This window comes from Cervus elaphus, chromosome 5 (genome assembly GCF_910594005.1).
Source record: "Cervus elaphus chromosome 5, mCerEla1.1, whole genome shotgun sequence".
In the NCBI taxonomy this organism is placed as follows: domain Eukaryota; kingdom Metazoa; phylum Chordata; class Mammalia; order Artiodactyla; family Cervidae; genus Cervus; species Cervus elaphus.
Genome location: NC_057819.1, coordinates 14,826,672 through 14,848,177, shown reverse-complemented (window position 1 = coordinate 14,848,177; position 21,506 = coordinate 14,826,672). Strand labels below are relative to the sequence as shown.

The 21,506-nt window shown below is 44.9% G+C and overlaps 1 protein-coding gene across 4 annotated transcripts in view; it reads left to right on the top strand.

The window, feature by feature from the left end:
• The first annotated feature begins 8,556 nt into the window (after nt 1–8,556).
• The window catches only part of FBXO21 (F-box protein 21), a 36,964-nt gene continuing 24,014 nt past the window's right edge, over nt 8,557–21,506 (top strand). For 2 of the 4 annotated variants that reach the window (XM_043901780.1, XM_043901779.1), the window contains exons 1-4: nt 8,563–8,870; nt 9,751–9,886; nt 11,786–11,880; nt 18,725–18,846. In XM_043901780.1, coding sequence (XP_043757715.1) covers nt 8,632–8,870; nt 9,751–9,886; nt 11,786–11,880; nt 18,725–18,846 — 592 coding nt within the window. In that variant the 5' untranslated portion in view covers nt 8,563–8,631. Of the gene's footprint in view, nt 8,871–9,750; nt 9,887–11,785; nt 11,881–18,724; nt 18,847–21,506 lie in introns of all 4 variants that reach the window. The other 2 variants (XM_043901781.1, XM_043901782.1) reach the window with 2 other exon arrangements.

Genomic DNA, 21,506 nt, shown 5'->3' with positions numbered 1-21,506 from the left:
AGTGAGTAACTGAATTAGTTCTGTTTTGAAGGCTTTGAAAAGAGTCGCTAATGGATATGTAGTTACTAGCAGAAAAGCCTCAGGGAAAATCTGTGGGGAGAGACACCTGTTCCTTGCTCCTCCAAGCTGGTGCTAATAACATCACCTTCCTTGAAAAGCTCACACTGCCCCCAGGTTGCCCCTTCCAGAACCGTCTCATTCAGCCCCCCTCGCCTTTGCTCAAAGGCATTTGAGACCACCAGGGACCAGAGGGGGAAGAGCAACCTCTCTGGCCAACACTCGGTGCCTGCTCTGGCCACAAGCAGTCTTTTGCGTTTTTGTTTAGGCCACTGCTCCACCCAAACCATCCAGTCTTCTGATTTGCCCCCAGGGGCCCTAAACACAGCTTTTATTTTCCTTCTAGCTTGCCTTTGCTTCTGCCACGCCCCTCACCTAGAGAGCCCACCCTGCCCTCTCATTTCTGCGGATCCCACTTCCATTGCTGAGGGCAGGATTCAAACACTGCCTTTTCAGAGAAGCCCTCCTCCACCGTCCAGCTATACTTCCTGCCTGTACCAATTGCTTGGCATAGTGGAGGTACTGCTTTGCAATTGTGTGTGTGTGTGTGTGTGTGTGTGTTCTACCTGCTTCTGCGTATCCATTATCTGTTGCCACAATAACGCTGCCTAACAAACAGTCACAACATCTCCCTGGCACGCTACTTTATTGCTGCAGGGGTTGGAGTCATGCTGCTATGAGCCAAGGGATTCAAGTAGCCTCTACAAGCCAGGAAGGGTTTCACCCAGAGCCTCCACAAAGAACAGAGCTCTGCCGCATCTTGAGCTTAGTCTCCTAAGACCCACTTGAGACTCTGACATCCAGGGCAATAAGATCACACGTTGGGATGGTTTTAAGACCCTAAGTTGTGGTAATTTGTTACAGCAGCAATAGAAAAGTAAAATCTCTATTAAATCTGTATTAATTTCTTATTGCTACTGATCTAAGGAAGAATCTATTTTCTTAGGTTTTCCAGCTTTTAGAAAGCTGCCCACATGTCTTGGCTTACGGCCCAACATCACTCCAACCTCTGTATCCATCATCACATCCCCTCTCTCTGACTCCGACCCTCCTGTGCCCCTCTTTTATATATACATAAAAAAGGCTTCCCAGGTGGCTCAGCAGTAAAGAATCTGCCTGCCTTGCTGGAGACGCAGGAAACATGGGTTTGATCCCTGGGTCAGGAAGCTCCCCTGGAGGAGGGCATGGTAACCCACTCCAGTATTCTTGCCTGGAGAATCCCATAGAGGAGCCTGGTGGGCTGAAGTCCATGGGGTCGCAAAGAGTCAGACACGACTGAAGTGACTGAGCACACATGCATGTAAATATATACATGTGGCTGCGCTGACTCTTAGTTATGGCAGTAAAGATCTTCAGTGTTCATGTGGCATGTGAGATCTTTAGTTGTGGCATGTGAACTCTTAGTTGCAGCATGTGGGATCTAGTTCCCTGACCAGGGATCGAACCTGGGGCCTCCTGCATTGGGATTTCAGAGTCTTGGCCACTGGACCACCAGGAAAGTCACCCGCCTGTCTGATAAGGACCCTTGTGATTACATTGGGCCCACAGGATTGTCCGGGATTCTCTCTTCATCTCAAGATTCCTAACTTGATTCCATCTGCAAAGTCTCTTTTGCTGTGTAAGATGCCTGTGATGTCGTGGTTTATAGTAAGGAATATATTTGCTCTCAGGCTTACCCAGTGAAAATGGCAACCCTCTTGAGTGTTCTTGCCTGGAGAATTCCATGGACAGAGGAGCCTCCTGAGCTACAGTACACAGGGTCACAAAGAGTCAGACATGACTGAGCATGCATGCTATGCTACATATTTGGTCTCAGTCCTGTGTCTGGCTCAGAGCTCCTAAAATTCTTGGAATCTCCTGTGATAAGAGTGATGAAGGTGTCTTGTTATTCTTAACAAGCCACTTTCAACCACACCTGAGTTTATGTTACTATGGTGACTTTTGGAAAGCACCTGAGGAAGGGGGCTGGTTGCCAGGGGAACCAACCAGGTGATGAGAGGGTTGGATCTTTTGGTCCTACGCCCCTGAGCTCCTCAGAGGGAAGGGGGGCTGGAGGTTGAATCAACTGTCAATGCCCAATGATTTAATCAGTCATTCCAATGGAGTGTTGTCGTTTAGTCACTAAGTCGTGTCTGACTCTTTGTGACCCCATGGACTGTAGCCCGCCAGGCTCCTCTGTCTATGGGGATTCTCCAGGCAAGAATACTGGAGCGGGTTGCCGTTTCCTACAGGCAATCTTCCCAACCCAGGGATCTAACCCCTGTCTCTCACATCTCCCATCTGTAGGCAGATTCTGTACCATCTGAGCCACCAAATAGTTGAGCAAATGGGACAGAGCCCCTGCTTACACGGAGGTTACCTTTTATAGGAAGAAATGTTTTCATTATCAAATTAATGATAAACCTTGCGACCCTCACCAAACGCCCCTTCTTCTCTCATTTTACATAAAGTTCCCCCAGTTGACTTACGAGTTTATCCTGTGTGTCCCTTTTCTAAAAGAGGGCCTCCAGGGAATTCCCCGACGGTCCAGTGGTTAGGACTCCGGGCTTTCACTGCCGAGTGCCTGTATTTGATCCCTGGTTCCATGCAGGCTGTGTGATGTGGCCAAAAAAAGAAATAATAATATAGGGCCCGTGGGACGTCCCTCGTGGTCCAGTGGTTAACACTTTGCCTTTCCACTGTAAGGGGTGCAAGCTCAATCCCTGATCAGGGAACTAAGATCCCACATGCCAAGCAGCACGGCCAGAAAAAAAATAAGAAAATAAGTAAAGTAAAATAGGACTCCAGACAATAAAACTTCAGGCTCCTTCTGACTGCAAAAAATGCACAACCTCAAAGCTTCAGTTCAGTTCAGTTGCTCAGTTGCGTCCAACTCTACGACCCCATGCATTGCAGCACGCCAGGCCTCTCTGTCCATCATTAACTCCCGGAGTTTAACTCAAACTCATGTCCATTGAGTCGGTGATGCCATCCAACCATCTCATCCTCTGTCGTCCCCTTCTCCTCCTGCCTTCAATCTTTCCCAGCATCTTTTCAAATGAGTCAGTTCTTTGCATCAGGTGGCCAAAGTATCAACTTACATTTTCTTTGGGGACCTTACTAAGGACTCTAGCCCAGGAAGTCAGCCTCTCAGAAAGCTCTGAGGAACTGTTCCAAAGTAAAAAGGGAGGAGCCAGGATACATAGGAGTTTTTGCTGGGTTGGGGCGGGGGGGGGGTACAAAAATTAGTCCAACATCAAAAGATTGCTGCTAATCACACACACACACACACGCACACACACACACACACACACAAACAACCAAAAACAGACATCTCAAGTTAATGATTTTAGTGCGTTTTTCTGTATGGAAAGATGCAAGAGGCCTGGCTCAAGGAAACCATCCCTTTGATAGGTATCTCTAACGATGTAGGGCCAACACCATGTTTTCTTCCATCCTGAATTCCCCTCAGGGTGCACCATCCAGGTGGTAGCTGGCTTGAGGGTGGCAGCATTCTTTGTTTACTGAAACAGGAGGCAATGTTCTTTGTCCACACCCCACAAAGCCTGAATTAGCTGGCGGGTGAATCCGATATGCCAATGTATGTATTACAGCCATTTAGGAGCACGTGTGTGCTCAGTTGCTCAGTCACATCTGACTCTTTGCAACCCCACAGACTGAAGCCAACCAGGTTCCTCTATCCATTGGGATTCTCCAGGCAAGAATACTGGAGTTGCCATGCCCTCTTCCAGGGGATCTTCTCCACACAGGGGTCACACCTAGATCTCTACCATTACAGGCAGATTCTTTACCGTCTGAGCCACCAGGGAAGCCCAAGAATACTGGAGTGGGTAGCCTGTCCCTTCCCCAGGGAATGTTCCCAACCCAGGAATCGAACCAGGGTTTCCTGCAGTGCAGGCAGATTCTTTACCACCTGAACTAAGTACCGAATGAATGAAAGGGGGTTCTGCGAGGGCAGGAGAGTGAAGCAGGCTTAGTCTGTGATCAGCAGGCTTGTGTTCCTGGAGGCAAGTTCTTGAGTTGGAGCTAAAGGATGAGTAGGAGCTGCAGACAGTCCAGGCAAGTGGCCCTGAATTAGCAGGTAGGAGAGAGAATCTAGGGCCTGGACCAGAAGAGAAAGGATGCGTTTATTTATTTTGAGAACAAGGAAAACCATAGAAGATTTATTTTGAGAACAAGGAAAACCATAGAAGATGTTGAGGGAGGTTGAGATATAGTCTCTCTAGCTGGACTGTGGTGGTCTCACGGGGAAGGAATTTTGAAGTCCTCCAGCCAAAGGTAACCAGAAATACACCTGATGGTCCAGGAAGATATTCTCTTGCTATAGAAGGGGAAGGGCACCCAGGAGGAACTCTGGGGAGCAGGTTAGTCAAGGATTGGGCTTGTGTGAGGGGGTTTTAAATAGGAACTCAGGTAGTGGGGGCGGGGTGTCTTCCCAGGTGGAGCTAATGGTAAAGAACCTGCATGCAATGCAGGAGACATAAGAGACATGGGTTAGATGCTGGGGTCAGAAAGATCCCCTGGAGGAGGGCATGGGAACCTACTCTAGTATTCATGCCTGGAGAATCCCATGGACAGAGGAGCCTGGCGGGTTACTGTCCATAGGGTGGCATAGAGTCAGACACAAGTGAAGTGATAGCATGCTCACCCAGGTAATGGGGATCATCTTTGGGTTAAATACAGTCAGCAGTTCAGCAGAAAGGTACATTAAAAACTTAGAATCTTCCCTGTCAGCAAAATGAAAAGAGACCCATTCCCTCTTTTCTTTCTTAGAGCATTTCCTTGATAAATTCTGTATGTGTAAATCTTTCTGCCATCTTTTTTTTTTTTGGCCACGCTGCAGGATATGTGGGATCTCAGTTCCTTGACCAGGGATCTAACCCGTGCTCCCTGCATTGGAAGCACAGAGTCTTTACCACTGGACCACCAGGGAAGTCCCTCCTCTGTCTCTTTCATAGGGATGTGAATCTTTTCTGTGGGTTCTTTTATTATTTTTAAATACTATGGCACACTATACACAACAGGAAATTTACAATTCAACTATTTTTAAGTATAAATTCAATGGCATGGAGGGCATTCATGCTGTGTAACTGTCAACCACTATCTCTTTCCAGAACTTTTTCATCACCCTAGACAGAAACTCTGTACCCATTCTGCAAGAACTCCCCATTCTCTCCTCCCTCTCAGCCCCTGGTAAACCTCTAATCTACATTCTGTCTCCAAGAATTTGCCTTTTTATATGTTTCATAGAAGTGTGATCATACAATAGCTGTCCTTTTGAGTGTTACTTCTTTTTTAAATTAATTAACTTGGCTGCACCAGGTCTTAGTTGCAGCATATGGGATCTTTAGTTGCGGCACGCGGAATCTAGTTCCCTGGCCAGGGTTTGAACCTGAGCCCCCTACGCATTGAGAGCACAGAGTCTTAGCCACTGGACCACCAGGGAAGTCCCTCACATGCATTCTTCCACTTAGCAGCATGTTCTCAGGGTTTACCCATGTTGTAGCACATACCAGTGCTTCATTCCTTTTTATGGCCGAGTATTACTCCACTGTGTGTCTATACTACGTTTTGCAAATTTTTTCAAAGGCTAAATAAATAAGCCTCTTGGCCAATATCACAACCCAGGACTGTTTCTTTTAAGGGCATGGGAGCCATCTCTTTGAAATGTAAATGTCAAGGAAAGTTGTGTCCTTGTCTCCCTGCCATTTGGGAGTTTGAGCACTTGTATTTATACTGTAACTGCCAGCTTATCACAAAGATGAGAAATTTTATTATTCCTTGAGACAAAGGCAGGTAGTATAATGTGTGCTCCACTTAGCAGGTGACTTTAGCATGACCTGGGCTAGGGAAAGTGTGATCAGACTCTTACCTTTTAGTGCTTTAAAAAAAAAAAACACTTTATTTATTTACGCTGTTCTGGGTCTTATTTGAGGCATGTGGGATCTAGTTCCCCAACCAGGGATCGAACCCAGGTCCCCTGCATTGGGAGCATGGAGTCTTAGCCACTAGGTCAACAGAGAAGTTTCAGATCCTCTTACTTCTTAAGTGAATGGTAATTTACAAGCCACCACTAATCTTGGGAGAGTCCCTTGGACTGCAAGGAGATCCAGACAGTCCATCCTAAATGAGATCAGTCCTGGGTGTTCATTGGAAGGACTGATGTTGAAGCTGAAACTCCCATACTTTGGCCACCTGATGCGAAGAGCTGACTCATTTGAAAAGACCCTGATGCTGGGAAAGATTGAGGTCAGGAAGAGAAGGGGACAACAGAGGATGAGGTGGTTGGATGGCATCACAAACTCGATGGACATGGGTTTGGGTGAACTCCGGGAGTTGGTGATGGACAGGGAGGCCTGGCGTGCTGCGATTCATGGGGTCGCAAAGAGTCAGACACGACTGAGCAACTGAACTGAACTCAACTGAGCTAATCTTGGGAGCATGTACATGACGCAATGTTTGGCTGTCTATAAAAAGGTGGGATTTCTCTCTGTGGTCTCATTAGCAGGTTACCTGTGATGTATATCACCATCTGGTTTAATGCATGTTCAACAATAAAAATGTTCTTCTTTCCTAGGACTTGGGGAGGATTCTCTGGATTGGCAGAGGAAAATTTAATTTTAATTTGTCATTGATCAGAAAGCAAGAGTCATTTGTAAAAAACAGCTTCTGTCTCACAGGCTGGAAACTTTGCCAAGATCTGAGTGTTACCAAGGCTGATGTTAACCTTCTCAGGGCCAGGGCTGGACTGTTAGGAGCCACAGTAGAGATAGGAACAGAGACAGTGGCTGAAGAGAGAGAAGAGACAGATTTGACGGATATTAAGAATGATCATTCAGACAAGAAATTGCTTCCCTATTTCCCCCCAGAAAAGCTTCTTTGAAGTAACTGAGGCACATAAATCTTAACCTGTATTGGGCATCCGAATAGAAATGGTGTATGCTAGCACATAGCTCCGGAGAAGGCAATGGCACCCCACTCCAGTACTCTTGCCTAGAAAATCCCATGGATGGAGGAGCCTGGTAGGCTGCGGTCCATGGGGTCCCTACGAGTCGGACACAATTGAGCGACTTCACTTTCACTTTTCACTTTCACACATTGGAGAAGGAAATGGCAGCCCACTCCAGTGTTCTTGCCTGGAGAATCCCAGGGACGAGGGAGCCTGGTGGGCTGCCGGCTATGGGGTCGCACAGAGTCAGACATGACTGAAGCGACTTAGCAGTAGCATCAGCAGCACACAGCTCAACCCTTTTTCCAGGTTATGGGATCTAACAGCGGTTAGCACGTTTAGTGGTTGAAAGCTTCGAATCTGGAGCCACCACCTGATTCTACCTCAAAGTTGCCCAGCTAAGCCCTTCACCATTTCCTGGCCTACAAAATCAAGAGCCCAGAAACAAGGTTGTTTCCATCTCCTAGGTTTTGGATTTATTTCTTACTCAGCGGCGGGAACTGATGTATATGCATTGTTTCATTTAATAGGAAGACCTATTGTTGTCCCCATTTCATAGATGTGAAAGCAGAGGCTTGGAGATGTTATGCTCTACTGGGCATTTGGACCCAGATGGTGAGGGAGAGAGAAGTAACAAGGATGGCAACAGGTTCCAGTTTTGCAGGAATGCATGGATGGGTAGCCCCTTCCAAGGCAGGAACCACTGGAAAAGAAACAAGGTAAACTTGGGGGGGAGGTGGGGGGGAGGACTCTGAACTCCTGGGAGGCAAGGACACTGTCTTATCCACCTCTGTGTCCCCAAGGCACCCAGTACAGGGCCTGGCACCAAACTGAGCTGAAAAACTGAAACAGGTGCAGGTGTGGAAAAAAGGAGAGTGCCTGCCCGGAGCTGAATGGGAACTCCTGTTTGGAGGATTCAAATCCAGGTTCCACCACTTTTTGTCTCTGTCACTTTTAATGAGTACGCCCACCTTTGTGAACTAGGTCTTCCTTATCTGTAGATCAAATATAAATATGGTACCTATCACAGCCGGGCTCACATAGGCCGCCGTGAAACACGTGCTTAAAATGCTTGGCACAGCACCCACTCATGAGTTTTATTATTACAGCAGTATGCTGTAATACTGGTTTAGCATCCAGTCAAGCAGAGTCAAGCAGATCTGGGTTATAATCTAGGACAAGGAACTCCCAACAAGTCCCTTTATCTCCCTGAACCTCAGTTTCCCCATCTGTAACTTGGGAAGAACAGTTCTTAGGGTTATTGCGGAGGATGGAAGCTACTAATACTGTCCCCTGACAGCTCCCAGGCCTACAGCGCCGTTATTTTCCAAGACGCATTTCCTTCCCTCGGCCAGGGGCGCAGCCCTCCCCGAGCAGTTGGGGCTGAGGGGGTGTGGCCACGGGCCTGAGCGGAGGAGGGGCGGGGGACCCCGGTTCCCGCCCCTCGAGGCGGGTGGGCGGGGCCAAGCGGGGCTGTGGCCACAGGCCTGGGCGGGGCGTGGGGAGCCGGGGGGCGGGGGAGGACCTCGACGCCCGGCCCTCGAACCGGGTGGGCGGGGCCAAGTGGGGCGCCCTGGCGCGAGCGAACGCGCGCGCGCGCGCGGGGCCCCAGGTACGCGGACAAGATGGCGGCGGCAGCGGTCGACAGCGCGATGGAAGTGGTGCCGGCGCTGGTGGAGGAGGCCGCGCCCGAGGCGGCGGGCCTCAGCTGCCTCGTCAACCTGCCGGGAGAGGTGCTAGAGTACATCCTGTGTAGCGGCTCGCTGACGGCCGCCGACATCGGCCGCGTCTCCAGCACCTGCCGGCGGCTGCGCGAGCTGTGCCAGGGTAGCGGGAAGGTGTGGAAGGAGCAGTTCCGGGTGAGGTGAGCCCGCGCTCCCCCGTCTCTCCCCGCGCCCCCCACCCCACCCCGGGGCCCCGGCCTGGCAGCTCCGAGCCGCCGCCGCCTCCCTGCCGGCTCGCGGACCCCACCCCCGGGAGGACCCCTTCCCGCGGACAGACAGACAAAGGCCTCCAGGCCGCTGGCCCCTCCGTCCACGCCAGGCGGACTCGCGGATACCGAGATTGCGTCTCGGGAAGCGCCCAGCTGCCCGGCCCTCCATCAAGGGTGACGACCGTGGTTATCACCGCTGATCCATCCTGCGCGCTTCTTTTGTGCCCGACTCCGTGCTAAAATGTTTACACGGACCCGGTGATGCAGTGATCCTAACGGCCGTTTGAGGGAAACGGGCGCAGCATCCCTTTGGCGGTTGGCCGAGAGCACAGATTTCGGTTAGGACCCGGGATAAAATCTGGCCCTGGCATACTCATCGTGTGACCTTGGGGGTAGCAGCTTCCCTTTTTGGAGCCTCATGTATCGACTTTAAATGGTGTTGTGATGAAGACCTATCTTTTACTGTGGTGGTTAGATGAGCTGATATATAGGGACCCTTACACAGGGCCCCGCTCTTAGGACGCGCACAATTAATGTTAACTGTGATTGCCATCACTGTGATTGTTGTTGCTACGACTGTCCCCATTTTATAAGTGGGGAGTGGAGACACAGTATTGATATTGCTAAGCCAAGGTCACGGTGTGTGGGAGTTCGTGCGCGCCGAGTGAAGATTTGAACTGGGTCCCTCACCAGGGCCGCCCCTGATGCCTAAACCCAACCGCTTTCGCTGTTTTCCAAAGCTGCTTTTGATTCATGTTTAATTCTGCCTTTGCGTCTCTGTTAAGCTGAGGGGGTGTTTTTCTCCTTGTAGGTGGCCTTCCCTTATGAAACACTACAGCCCCACCGACTACGTCAATTGGTTGGAGGAGTACAAAGTTCGACAAAAAGCTGGGTTGGAAGCCCGGAAGATTGTAGCCTCGTTCTCAAAGAGGTTCTTTTCAGAGCACGTAAGAATCTGTTGATGGAGCTCTAAGCATTTGCCTGCTAGCGGTGGTCTGCGTCTGGGTCTGTAGGCATTAGCTCATCCAGCTCTTTTTGCTATCTCCCTTTTCAATGCGCTCACAATCCCTTCCTCACTTAGATGGCTGCAAGAGTCATTGTGTCCTTTCCTCCTGTCCAACAACACGGAGCCATTTGTCCCTGCCAGCTTTACTTTTCTAAAGCCAGAGAGAATGGGGGGAGGGAGAGAGAGGGAGGGACCCGCAGTGCAATGTGGAGGGAATCCAGATCAGCACTATTTCTCTTTAAGGGGGTTGGACAGTATTTTTTGCAGTCTCTGCATGATTGGGGGTATCGTCTATGATCGAACACTACAAATTTCACCCAGTTGTTTTCCCAGAAGGGTTGACAAAATTAATAGGGTTCTCTCTGGCTTTGCAGGTTCAAACCAGTAGTGAATGCATTATTTGTTAAGGTAACAGAGGATTAAAAGCTACCCATAAAGCAAGAATTATTACTCCCTCAGTGATACCATCTCATATTCATTATTTCTGAAAAGTTGTGGGGTTTGTTTGTTTGTTTTTAATGTTGCTGAAATGCATGGGTTTGTTGCTTTCCCTTCCACAAAATGCCTCACAGAAGTTTCTGTATGAGGTCCTGATTCTTAACTTTTTGCACATTCTGGAAAAGAGACAGCACTAAGATTTTATTTCTGATTGGAGGTCCAGAAATGGAACCAGTCTGATTTATCCTGATTTACTGAATATTAATTCCGATTTCTAATTTTTAATTACTATTATTTAATGTTTCACACATTCCCTTTCAAGTTTTGAAAGGGAAAATTCTAACTTGGCACGCATTTGAATGTATCTCCCTATAAAGAATAAAACTAGGTGTTCCCCAGTGTAATTTGTTTCTATAAACAAATTTGTTTGTATAAACAAGTGTTTGTTAACGTCAGAATGACCAGAATTTGTGTCCTGTTTGGGATAAGCCATATGCTGGCTAAAAGCACTCATAGTCTCAGATATTCCACACTGGTTTAAGTATGTTTACACACACACGGGGGTGCTGGGTGTGTTTGATGCACTTGGACACGAGCTACTCGTTTGCAGCCTCTACTTACAGTCCAGCTGGTTTTGTGTGCGTATTTTAACAGCCTCAGCCTTTGTCTAGTAATGGTGCATCGTTGTGTTTCTCCCCCAGCTCCGTCTTTCCCTGTCCCTCTGCATGATTAGAAGTGTGTCAAGGACTTTGAACATAGCAGGACTATACTTAGGATTGATCTGTGGGTAGATGACTTTGGCTCAGGACCCTTGTGCTCCTGTGTTTTCCACATGCACACAGGCTGACAAGAAATTTCCTGCCTACTTTCAGAAAGAAAAGTGGGAAAAGGAATCAAATTTTTAAACCGAGGTCGGCGGGGGTGGGGGGGGGCGGGAATCTTACAGCTCATCGGCACCACCACCTCAGCTGACAGAGGAGAAAACATGCCTGGACCTTCAGAGTCACCTAAACCCCTAGACTTCTCTCTCTGGCCCTGGACTCCTAGTTGAATACAGTGTTGCCAGCACAGAATGGGTACTGTGAAAGATACCGTTTTTATATTTCTAGTTCTCCTTTCAGAGTTGTTTTTCCTTAGGTGAGAACTCTGGGTTATCACTTTCAGAAATTCCAGTCTATAAATTCCAAATATAATTCATTTGCAGCTAATAATATGATTTGAACAAATTACTGTTACCCCACAGGTTCCTTTTCTCCCCTAGTGGGTGGGTGGTGCCAGATAGTGTGGGAGAGGTGTTACCACTTCCTTGGAAGTGAACAGCTTTGCTTGTAACTTGCGTGTGTGAGAGACAACAGCATGGCTACTCCTCACTGAGGCCTCTGTGCATCTGTCTTCTTCGTAGGTCCCTTGTAACGGTTTCAGTGACATTGAGAATCTTGAGGGCCCAGAGATATTTTTTGAGGATGAGCTGGTGTGTATCCTAAATATGGAAGGAAGGTAAGCTGTATTTCCATCAGGAGTTTGTTTTATTAATAACCCCAGGATTAATTGCTGTAATAGGTGTGTGGCTGAACCAAGAGACATGTATTTCAAATGTTTCATGTTACATTCATGTCGCTGTAGTTATGTTTTTGAAATATTCCATGTATACAAGGTAAATATACCAAGACAATTAATATTTAAAGAAATGGTGCAGAAATCCTTGTGGGAGAATTAGTATGTATTCCTTCTGGGGGTCAAATACTGTGCTCTGGGTACTTGTGTCTGTTATGCCATTTGGGTAACATGAATTATCCTTTCTTTGTTGTCAACGCCAAATTTGCCTGTTGTGAGCTGAATTTAAAAAAATATTTTTCTTAGGCATGTCTTACTTAATGGATAATTTTTCATAGTTTCTGAATTCTGGTAAGACGTGATCTTACTTTAGCTGTGGACATTGTAGACATCTGGTAGAGTCGTTCATCGCTCCCGATCAAGAAGAACCCTTTGTCTCTTGGTTGTTACTTAAAGTTTTTTATGCTTTGTATTTTCTGCTGTGAAGGTTAATTTCTAGTTTACCTGAAAGATGACTTGGCTTCCAGCCTGACTTACCTATGAAAAATATTTTCTGCTCTAAAAGTTCTGGAAACTTGACTTGAGATGGAAGATAAGAATGCTATTTTAACATCTTCCTTAAGAGAGCTCATTGTGAAATAGCTCACAAACAAGGTGTAAGACATTGTTCTTTACTGTGGTCAAAGGGGTTTTAGGAGAGCAAAATATCTATCAATGGAACAACTGTGGGGAGAGGTAAAATGTGTCACTATTCTAGGCCTTGGATGAGTCCTGATGCAGAGGTCATTTTTCTGTTTCTATTTTGGTTTATCTATAAATGAATTGAAGTGTGATCTAATAGTCAGTATTGTGCAGCTTTAAAAATAAAAGTTGACCTCTCTTTTTTGCATATATAAACATAGACTTTTAAATACATAAATAGTCAATACATACTGAGTTTATTGGTTGGTTGGGTTTGGTTGGATGTTTAGTGCAGACTTTTTTTTTTTTTTCTTATTTATGTGGCTTTTCCTTCCTCTCTTCTCCCTCCATTTGCATTGGCCTTCCCTGCCCCCACTCCCATAATTTATGATGACAACCTAGATTGTAGGCTTCCATGCTAATATGATATACATGAAGATGAAGGGGGATCATTACTTTACAAAACTGAGATCATATAATAGGTACTTTTCAATAAATATCTTTTTTTTTCCTCATTCAACATTACCTTGTGGAAATCTGTCCTGATCAATTGGTAAAAATCAAATTCACCTTTAATAATGACTGCCTGCTTTTTTGTAGTATATACCATGACTTATTTAACCATCCCTCTATTGATAATAACCACTTTCTTCTCTATTTTGTGTTACTGTGGAGAGTGATGTTTTTAGTGCTTTCATTTCTAAGTGTTAGTTCCTAGGAGTGAGTTTCTTAAGTCAGACTATAGAATGTTATTTGAAAAACATAAGGCAGAGCATAGGAGACATAAGAGATGCAGTTTCTATCCCTGGGTCGGGAAGATCCCCTGGAGGAGGAAATGGCAACCCACTCTGGTATTCCTGCCTGGGAAATCCCATGGACACAGGAGCCTGGTCGGCTACAGTTCACAGGGTTGTAAAGAATTGGACACAGCTGAGTGACTCAGTGCACACGGCAGAGCGTCCTTGAATAAGAAGACTTATTACAAAAATGTCAGTTCTTCCAAAGTTAGTCTATAAACTTAGTACTGTTCCGTTTAGGATCCAACAAGAGTTTGTGTGTCTTAAATGGATATTATTGTCATAAAATATACACAGAAGAATAAATTCACAAGAAGAGCCAGAAAAAAACAGTTTTTAAATAATCACAATGGGAAGCTTCTGGAGTAGGAAACGGCAACCCACTCCAGTACTCTTGCCTGGGAAATCCCATGGACAGAGGAGCCTGGCGGGCTACAGTCCACGGGAATACAAAGAGTTGGGCACAAGTGAGTGACTGAACACATACACACAATAGGAAACTTCCACCACTTGATATTAGAACATATTATAATGCTGCCTGTTATCAAACATTACAAAATTTGAGTAAAAATGGATAGCTCCATCAGTGGCAGAGGATCATTCAAAGCCATGTCCCAGCATAAAAGATAACGTATTTAAACTCAGAGGGGAGAAGATGGATTATTTAATGAATGGTATTGGACATAACTGAATATCCACCTGGAAGAAAGTAAAACTTATATCATGTACAAAAATTAAATTCTAAGATTAAACAACCTAAAATTTTAAATTATCACATGAAAATACTTCAAGAAAACAGGAGACTTCATGTACAATCTACGAATTCCTTCTGAACCATGACTGGTAATGCAAAGGCACTTAAAAAAAAAGACAAATGATTTTGCAGTAAAAAAAATAGATTGGTATGACCAAAGAAACTGTAAACAAAGTCAGTAGAATACTTAAAATTTCTGAAAAGAAAATTTTAAATGTACAAAGGATAGGAGGATAACATTCTCAGGAAAGCAAGTCCAGGCACTGACAGTCTAGTAAAAATACCTTTAAATTCACTCAGATAAATGTTAAATAATAATGAAGTACTGCTTTTTTACTTATCAGATTGGTTACAAAAAGACTAAATATGAATTGCCAGCAAAAAAGTATATTATTATAGTTTTTTTAAGAAATAAGATATCATAAATATGTTACTTTTTAGCCTGACAAATATTTTTAACCTAAAGCAGGGTTGTTTTTTAATAACAGAATACTTGCATGTTTGTAGATATTTTGGGGTGCTGGTTTTCATAAATGACCCTATTTATATTCATTCTTGGCAAATGACTTGATGTTTGGATATGGAAAGCATAGGAAGGAAAAAGTGTAGTTTCCATAAATGCTGAGGCACTGATCCCTGGATATTTGAGAACAGTTTACATTTACATTCTTTGTGGTCTTAAAAAAGAGTAAATAAAGATTTGAAGCAGCATATTAGAAGAGCATACACCATAGCTAAGAAAACTGACCCAGAATGGCCAACACCGAAGCATATTTCAGTAAAACTATTGGACTTTAAAGACAGGAAAGTCCTTTGAGAATCCAAGCAAAAAAGATGAAGCCACTTACAAGGGAAGGTAAGTCAGAATATCATCAGACTTTCCAACAGGAGTAGTCTATGCCAGAGAAAAAGAGTTATACATTTAAGATATCCAAGGATGGAGAAAGACAGCCGAGGATTTTTATATCCAGCCAAATTGATTTCCAAGTGTAAAAGCTGTGGAGAAACCTATCCACTTGCAGTAATTCAGGGACTTTTGAGCTCTACCTGAAAAATGTGCTAGAAAATAAGCTTCAAACAACCGAAATAACCAGAGAGACCCTAATACAAGGACTGGTGGTGAGCATTAAGTAAAGGTTTACTTGTAGAATTAAATCCAAGTGACAGTTGATAGGGATGAAGGTATTGTATGTGGTGGCTGTAAGCTCTGTGTAGATACATACAGCTCTCCAAAAGAAATGAACAGACAGTAGGGGAGAGCATGAGCAAAATGTTTCCCTGTTTTCAGGAACCATCAAGGTGATGAGAGTATTGGTCTTGTTATTCCAAGACTGGTGTGTGTGTGTATGAAAGAGAGATGTGGAATAAGACAAGTAAGTGATCATGTGATATTCTGATTCATCCCTGGTATCCTGAAGAAACAGGATTCTCCTGGAGGAAAAAAGATATATATATATATATATATATATATATATATATATATATATATATAAAATAGAAGGTAAAAACTGTATAGTTGTGAGTTTAAATTAGATGTATCAGTATGAACTCATAAGATACTTGATACTGAAATATGTGTTAGGTATATATGTATGCATATGTACACACACTTACACACTAGACTCACTGAAAAGGTCTGGAAGCAAGAACCAACCCAGTAGAAATGATCATCAGTAGTCCTCAGATTGTGGTCTTCTGTCAGTACTTCCCACAAAAGCAGCCAGGGTTTCTGGAGAAATGGCTGATTCTAGGTCCAGAGCAGAAAATGTAAAAGATGACCCAGAAGCATCTTGGAAGCCTGGAGCCAGGTAGCAAGGAAAGTAACAGTATTTCATGTCAGAAGTATTCATGGACAGGAGGCTTGCTTTAGGCAAGTAAACTGTTTCACGTCAGAAGTGTTCATGGGCCAGCGTGAGGAGGCTTCCTTTGGTCCAAGATGTGATGATTCGATCATCCACATGGACAGTAACTAGAATGTGAACTCATAATACTTAACAACAACTAATTGGTCACCTTTGGAGGATAACAACAACCCAAATTATTGTTTTGGGATCTGATAAAAGTAGTGAGCATTTATTCTGCCTTTTCCTACATACGCTGCCCCTGGGGGACCAGGTGATAGATGAGGGGAAATTATTCTTTATAGTAAAATATTCTAACTAGTAATGAAAAGGGATAGTTGAATTAGAATATCACCACTTGAGGGCCTTTGGTGAATGAATGGACCTGGGCCTTTGAGTAGCAGTCATCGCTGACATCACAGAAAGAGACAACCGAGGCACAATTGCCTTCCTAGCTAACTCACTACCACCTGTGAAGGATAAACGGAATCTGAATCTGATCACGCCTCTACATCCAGTTTACAGGGATTTAGAAGACCGCATGTTAAGCTACGCCATGTGGATGCAATCAGCAAATTCCAGACTATGGGAAGGTACAGGTCAAACAACCAGGTTTCTTCAACAAATAAAATACGAGGGGGAAAAAAAAAGATGAAGGGGAAGCCTGTGAATTAAGTGACTTAGGAATCTTACCAGATTCAGTTCAGTTCAGTCGCTCAGTCGTGTCCAACTCTTTGCGACCCCATGAATCGCAGCACGCCAGGCCTCCCTGTCCATCACAAACTCCCGGAGTTTACTCAGACCCATGCCCATCGAGGCGGTGATGCCATCCAGCCATCTCATCCTCTGTCGTCCCTTTCTCCTCCTGCCCTCAATCTCTCCCAGCATCAGGGCTTACCAGATTAGTCTGGAGTTTTTAGGGATGCATGTTTGTGAAAGTTCTGGAGAAAAGCAAAGTAGTGATGACCATAGAACACGCATTGTGATGGTTGTCATGGGGTGGGGGTGGGGCAGGGGGAGAGGGGCCATGGAGGGCTTCCAGGGTTTCTTCAAAGTCCTGTTTCTTGGCCTGAGTGGTGGATCCAGGGGTGTTTCCCTTATAGTAATTAAGTTATTTATTTGATTCATGTGATTTTCTCAATTGCACTATTTTACAACCCAAAGATTAAAAAGCTGGTAAAACCTCTATTGATTTTCATTTACTCCCTGAAGATTGAAGAGTCCTTTATTTGTGAAGCTAGGCAGATAAGATAATCTTTGATTCCCTGTTACTTCCCATAATCCCTGTGTGTATTTGAGAGATCTGGTGGAGAATTCAGTTGCTCAGCAGTTATTTACTGAGCATCTGCTGTGTCAGACATTATTCTGGGTGCTGAGGCTACAGCATTGAGCCACACTTAAAAACCTTGCCCTCGGGGAGCTCACACTCTAGTGGAGAAGAGAGGTGTTGAACAAAGTGAAATACTTTTTAGGAAATGAGAAGTGTTCTAGAGAACTATTAACCGGGGAACAGGGTGAGGGAGTCGGCGGGGTGGGGTGGGGGTCCAGTTTTAAACAGAGTGGTTGGAGAGAGCCTTACTCAAAGTGACATTTGAATCAAAACCTGAAAGGAGATGAGGGCACAGATTGCAGATCTGCAGGGAAAGGATGTTCTAGTCAGGAGGAACCGAGTGCCTAAGGGTGAGGAGGCCTAATGTGAGATCCACCAGCTGTGATGAAGGGTCGGTCAGAAAGCCCCCATGGCCGGTGACTGGACTGAGTTGGGGGGGGTGATACAGGAACTGAGGGGTCAGATAGGTCACTGGGGCACGAGTGTAAAGGCCATTCCTGTCATCATGGGGACGTGGATTTTTACTTTGAGCAAGGTGGAAAACCGTTGGAGAATTTGGGGCAGAGGATTTTTGTGCTGACTTCACATGTCAGCTGGAATCCTCTGGCTACCCTGTTGAAGATTGACTGCGACTGTTCAAAGCAGAAGCTGCTATGAAACAGATGAAAGAGGATGGTGGTTTAGATAAGTTAGTGAGACTTGTTTATGTTTCTGATACATTTGGATGATAAGACTAATAACTATTGGCAGAGGGTTGAACATGACTGTGAGAAAAAGCAAGGAGTCAAGGATGACTCCAAGGGTTTGGCCCACCTGGAATGGTGGAGTTGCCTTCCCTAGGAAGGGAAGAAAGTTAAGGTCTCATCAGATACTGAGGTGGGATGTCATTGTAGCAGTTGGATGTACAGGTGTGGAGTTGAGGGAAGAAATCCATTCTGGAAAATAAATCGGGGGCTGTCGGTATGGATGGTATCTGAAGCCATGAGAATGGACGAGGCAGCAGCAGCCTGAGGCCGAGTTATCCCTGGCAGGTGCCAGGTGGCCAGCAAGCTTCCAAGTGCCTCACGCCTGTCTCCTGAGACTCACCCAATTCCCCTGACTTTTCAGGTTTCTCTTTGATTTCCTGTTAGTAAATCTGAAGCCAAATGGATAATGTTTCTTGAATTTCAGCACAGCTAATTTATTGGTAAATTACAAATTCCAAGTCCTAAATTCTGCTGTCTGTTTCCGTGATAAGTACTCTACGCTTGTGAGCCAGTTGTACTTTTCTTGTTAAGTAGATTCTTAACACAGTATGATTAGTATGACGTAAAGAAATAGGTAATGGAAAGTTTTAATATCTTAATTCTTATTGACTTATTGCTAACTTGTTTGTTTTTTCCAGAAAAGCTTTGACCTGGAAATACTACGCCAAAAAAATTCTTTATTACCTAAGGCAACAGAAAATTTTGAATAATCTTAAGGCTTTTCTTCAGCAGCCTGATGACTATGAATCGTATCTTGAAGGTGAGACTTCAGCCCTGATACTGTGATAGTCAGCTAAGTTGCCCTTAGGAGCAGCGGTGGAAAGTGGCCCTGATGAAGAAGCAGTGGAGGAAGGAAATTGCACTACATGGGCTTCTGGAGGTTGGGATATATGGTCTGATCAGTTAGCTAAGCAAAACGATTGCATTTAGAGCTAAGATCTGGTCAGAATCTTGAGCTGTCTGCTAAAGAGTGTTTTCTGAAGATGCACTGTCAGTTCAAAGTATGAAGCTGATATTTTAGCTAAGGAGGTTAAGTCCCCATTTTTCTAAGTTTTAAAGTCTCATTTCCACATCAGAAACAAATGTGTCCAGTTTTGTGTCCATGTGACCTTGAGCAAATCCCTTAACCTCTCTGGTTGGAGTTTAATGAGGACAAAATGTTCCTGCACATCAGTGAGTCTCTGCTCATCCATAATGAGCAGTGAGTGGAAAGAAGTCCTGTGGACAGGCAAGATGATGGGTAGAACTTTCTGTTCCTGTCCAGCTGGACAAGAACACAATGTGACTTCATTTTTTAAAAACGATTTTAAATTCCTAACATATTACCCAGACACTCCCACAGATTATGGTTATGAAATATAGGTGTGACTCTTCATTCACTTTCATTCCCTACTCCCAGTGATTTACCCAGTACATTAATTTTTTTTTCCTTGCTCAGAATCATGTCTCCATTCTATTCCTGGTCTCACGCAGGCCTCCCTACCTCTCCCAGCAGCAGCTTTCTAAGTAACACTTGCTTTCATGGGCATCACCCCTTCTGACTCCCAAGTCACCAACATACAGTGCTAAGTCTCTGCCTGCTCTCAGTCCCCTCCTTAATTTGGTTAGGCCTTTCTCCATCACTCCCCAAAATGTGCCATTTGCTCCAGCCAGGCCACTCTCCTCACTGGCACCCTACGCACCACTTCCTCATACATGGTATCCCTTTTCTTTAGGATTCAGTTCTAAGTCCTACTCACCCTCCAGGTTCATTCCAGGTTTCATTTGCATGAAGTTTCTCTGATGGCTGCAGCACTTGCAGATTTTGCTGCCTCTGACCTAACACAGCAGTGGCTGGTAAACCCTGTCCATCCTTTCTCCAGTGGTCACTGCATTTCTTGGTTCTTTGGCTTTATAATCAAGGTATACTCTGCAGTGCTGTGTGCAGATTGTTCTTGATCGATCTTGTTGGTTATGCTATCCAGAAGGAATTGAAGTGACTGCTTCAGTTCCTTAACATATCTTCAGTGCCCTGGAGTCTTCACATATGTGTCCTGGAGTTGAGAGTCATCTTCTGTTTATTCCATAGTCAGGAATAACTTGATGAGCTTTATTTATGAAAACAATTACTTCTCTTTCATCTTTATTTATAATATTATAAAGTAACATCATTTTTTTAAGTTCAGTTCAGTCGCTCAGTCCTGTCCAACTCTTTGCAACACCATGCACTGCAGCACGCCAGGCTTCACTGTTGCTCACCAACTCCTGGATCTTGCTCAGACTCATGTCCATTGAGTCTGATGACATCCAACCATCTCATCCTCTGTCATCCCCTTCTCCTCCTGCCCTCAGTCTTTCCCAGCATCAGGGTCTTTTCCACTGAGTCATTTCTTCACATTAGGTGACCAAAGTATTTGAGCTTCAGCATCAGTCCTTCCAGTGAATATTCAGGACTTATTTCCTTTAGGATTGACTGGTTTGATCTTCTTGCAGTCCAAGGGACTCTTAAAAGAGTCTTCTCCAACACCACAGTTCAAAAGCATCAATTCTTCAGTGCTCAACTTTCTTTATGGTCTAACTCTCACATCCATACGTGACTACTAGAAAAACCATAGCTTTGATAGACCTCAGCAAAGGAATGTCTCTGCTTTTTAATATGCCGTCTAGGTTGGTCATAACTTTTTTCCCAAGGAGCAAGCGTCTTTTAATTTCATGACTGGAGTCACCATCTGCAGTGATTATTTTAAGTAGTTGAGTGAATAGAAGTTGGCTCCAGGATTCTGGTTCTGAGTGGCAGACCAGAATCATCTGATGCCATTAATGAAATCTAGGAAGCAGCAGTCAGATACAGCGGATCCCAGAGCCATGCAGCAGAAACCTTGTCACCTGGCTGATGGGGGAACTGAGGCCCGGGAACCAGGCTGGGCTGGTGGAAAAACCAGAACTGGAGTCCAGGTCACTTGATAGCCATTGGGGATCAAGTTAGGGAATCGGAGTCCTGAACTGGTTTGAGACCTCATGGATTTTAAGGGAATCCACAACTTCCCAAGTGAAAATATCCTATGACAAATAAGCAACTTAGCTCTTCAATTCTAGGGTTAAAAAGTGACCTGAGGCAGTGAAGAATAATGATTTTTGACAGTGTCTCTGGTGTGCTCTGTACAGCTTTTTAGCTGTGGGTTTCCTGAGTGTAACTGTTTAATTTCAAAGTCCAGTTATCTCCAAAGTCCATTTACTGGCTCACCTTTCAGGGGAATAGTTTGTGGAAATGGCATATGTGACATTGCGGACTTGCGACGATTTTTTTTTTCCAAGTCAAAATGCTGTTGTATACTATTGAGTTCTCAGAGTTGTTGGATTTTGAATTACAATTAAGAGGGGGAAAGAAGTAGCCTGAAAAGAGCTCCTTTGTGGTGTTTATCTCTCAGCAGTAGACCATGG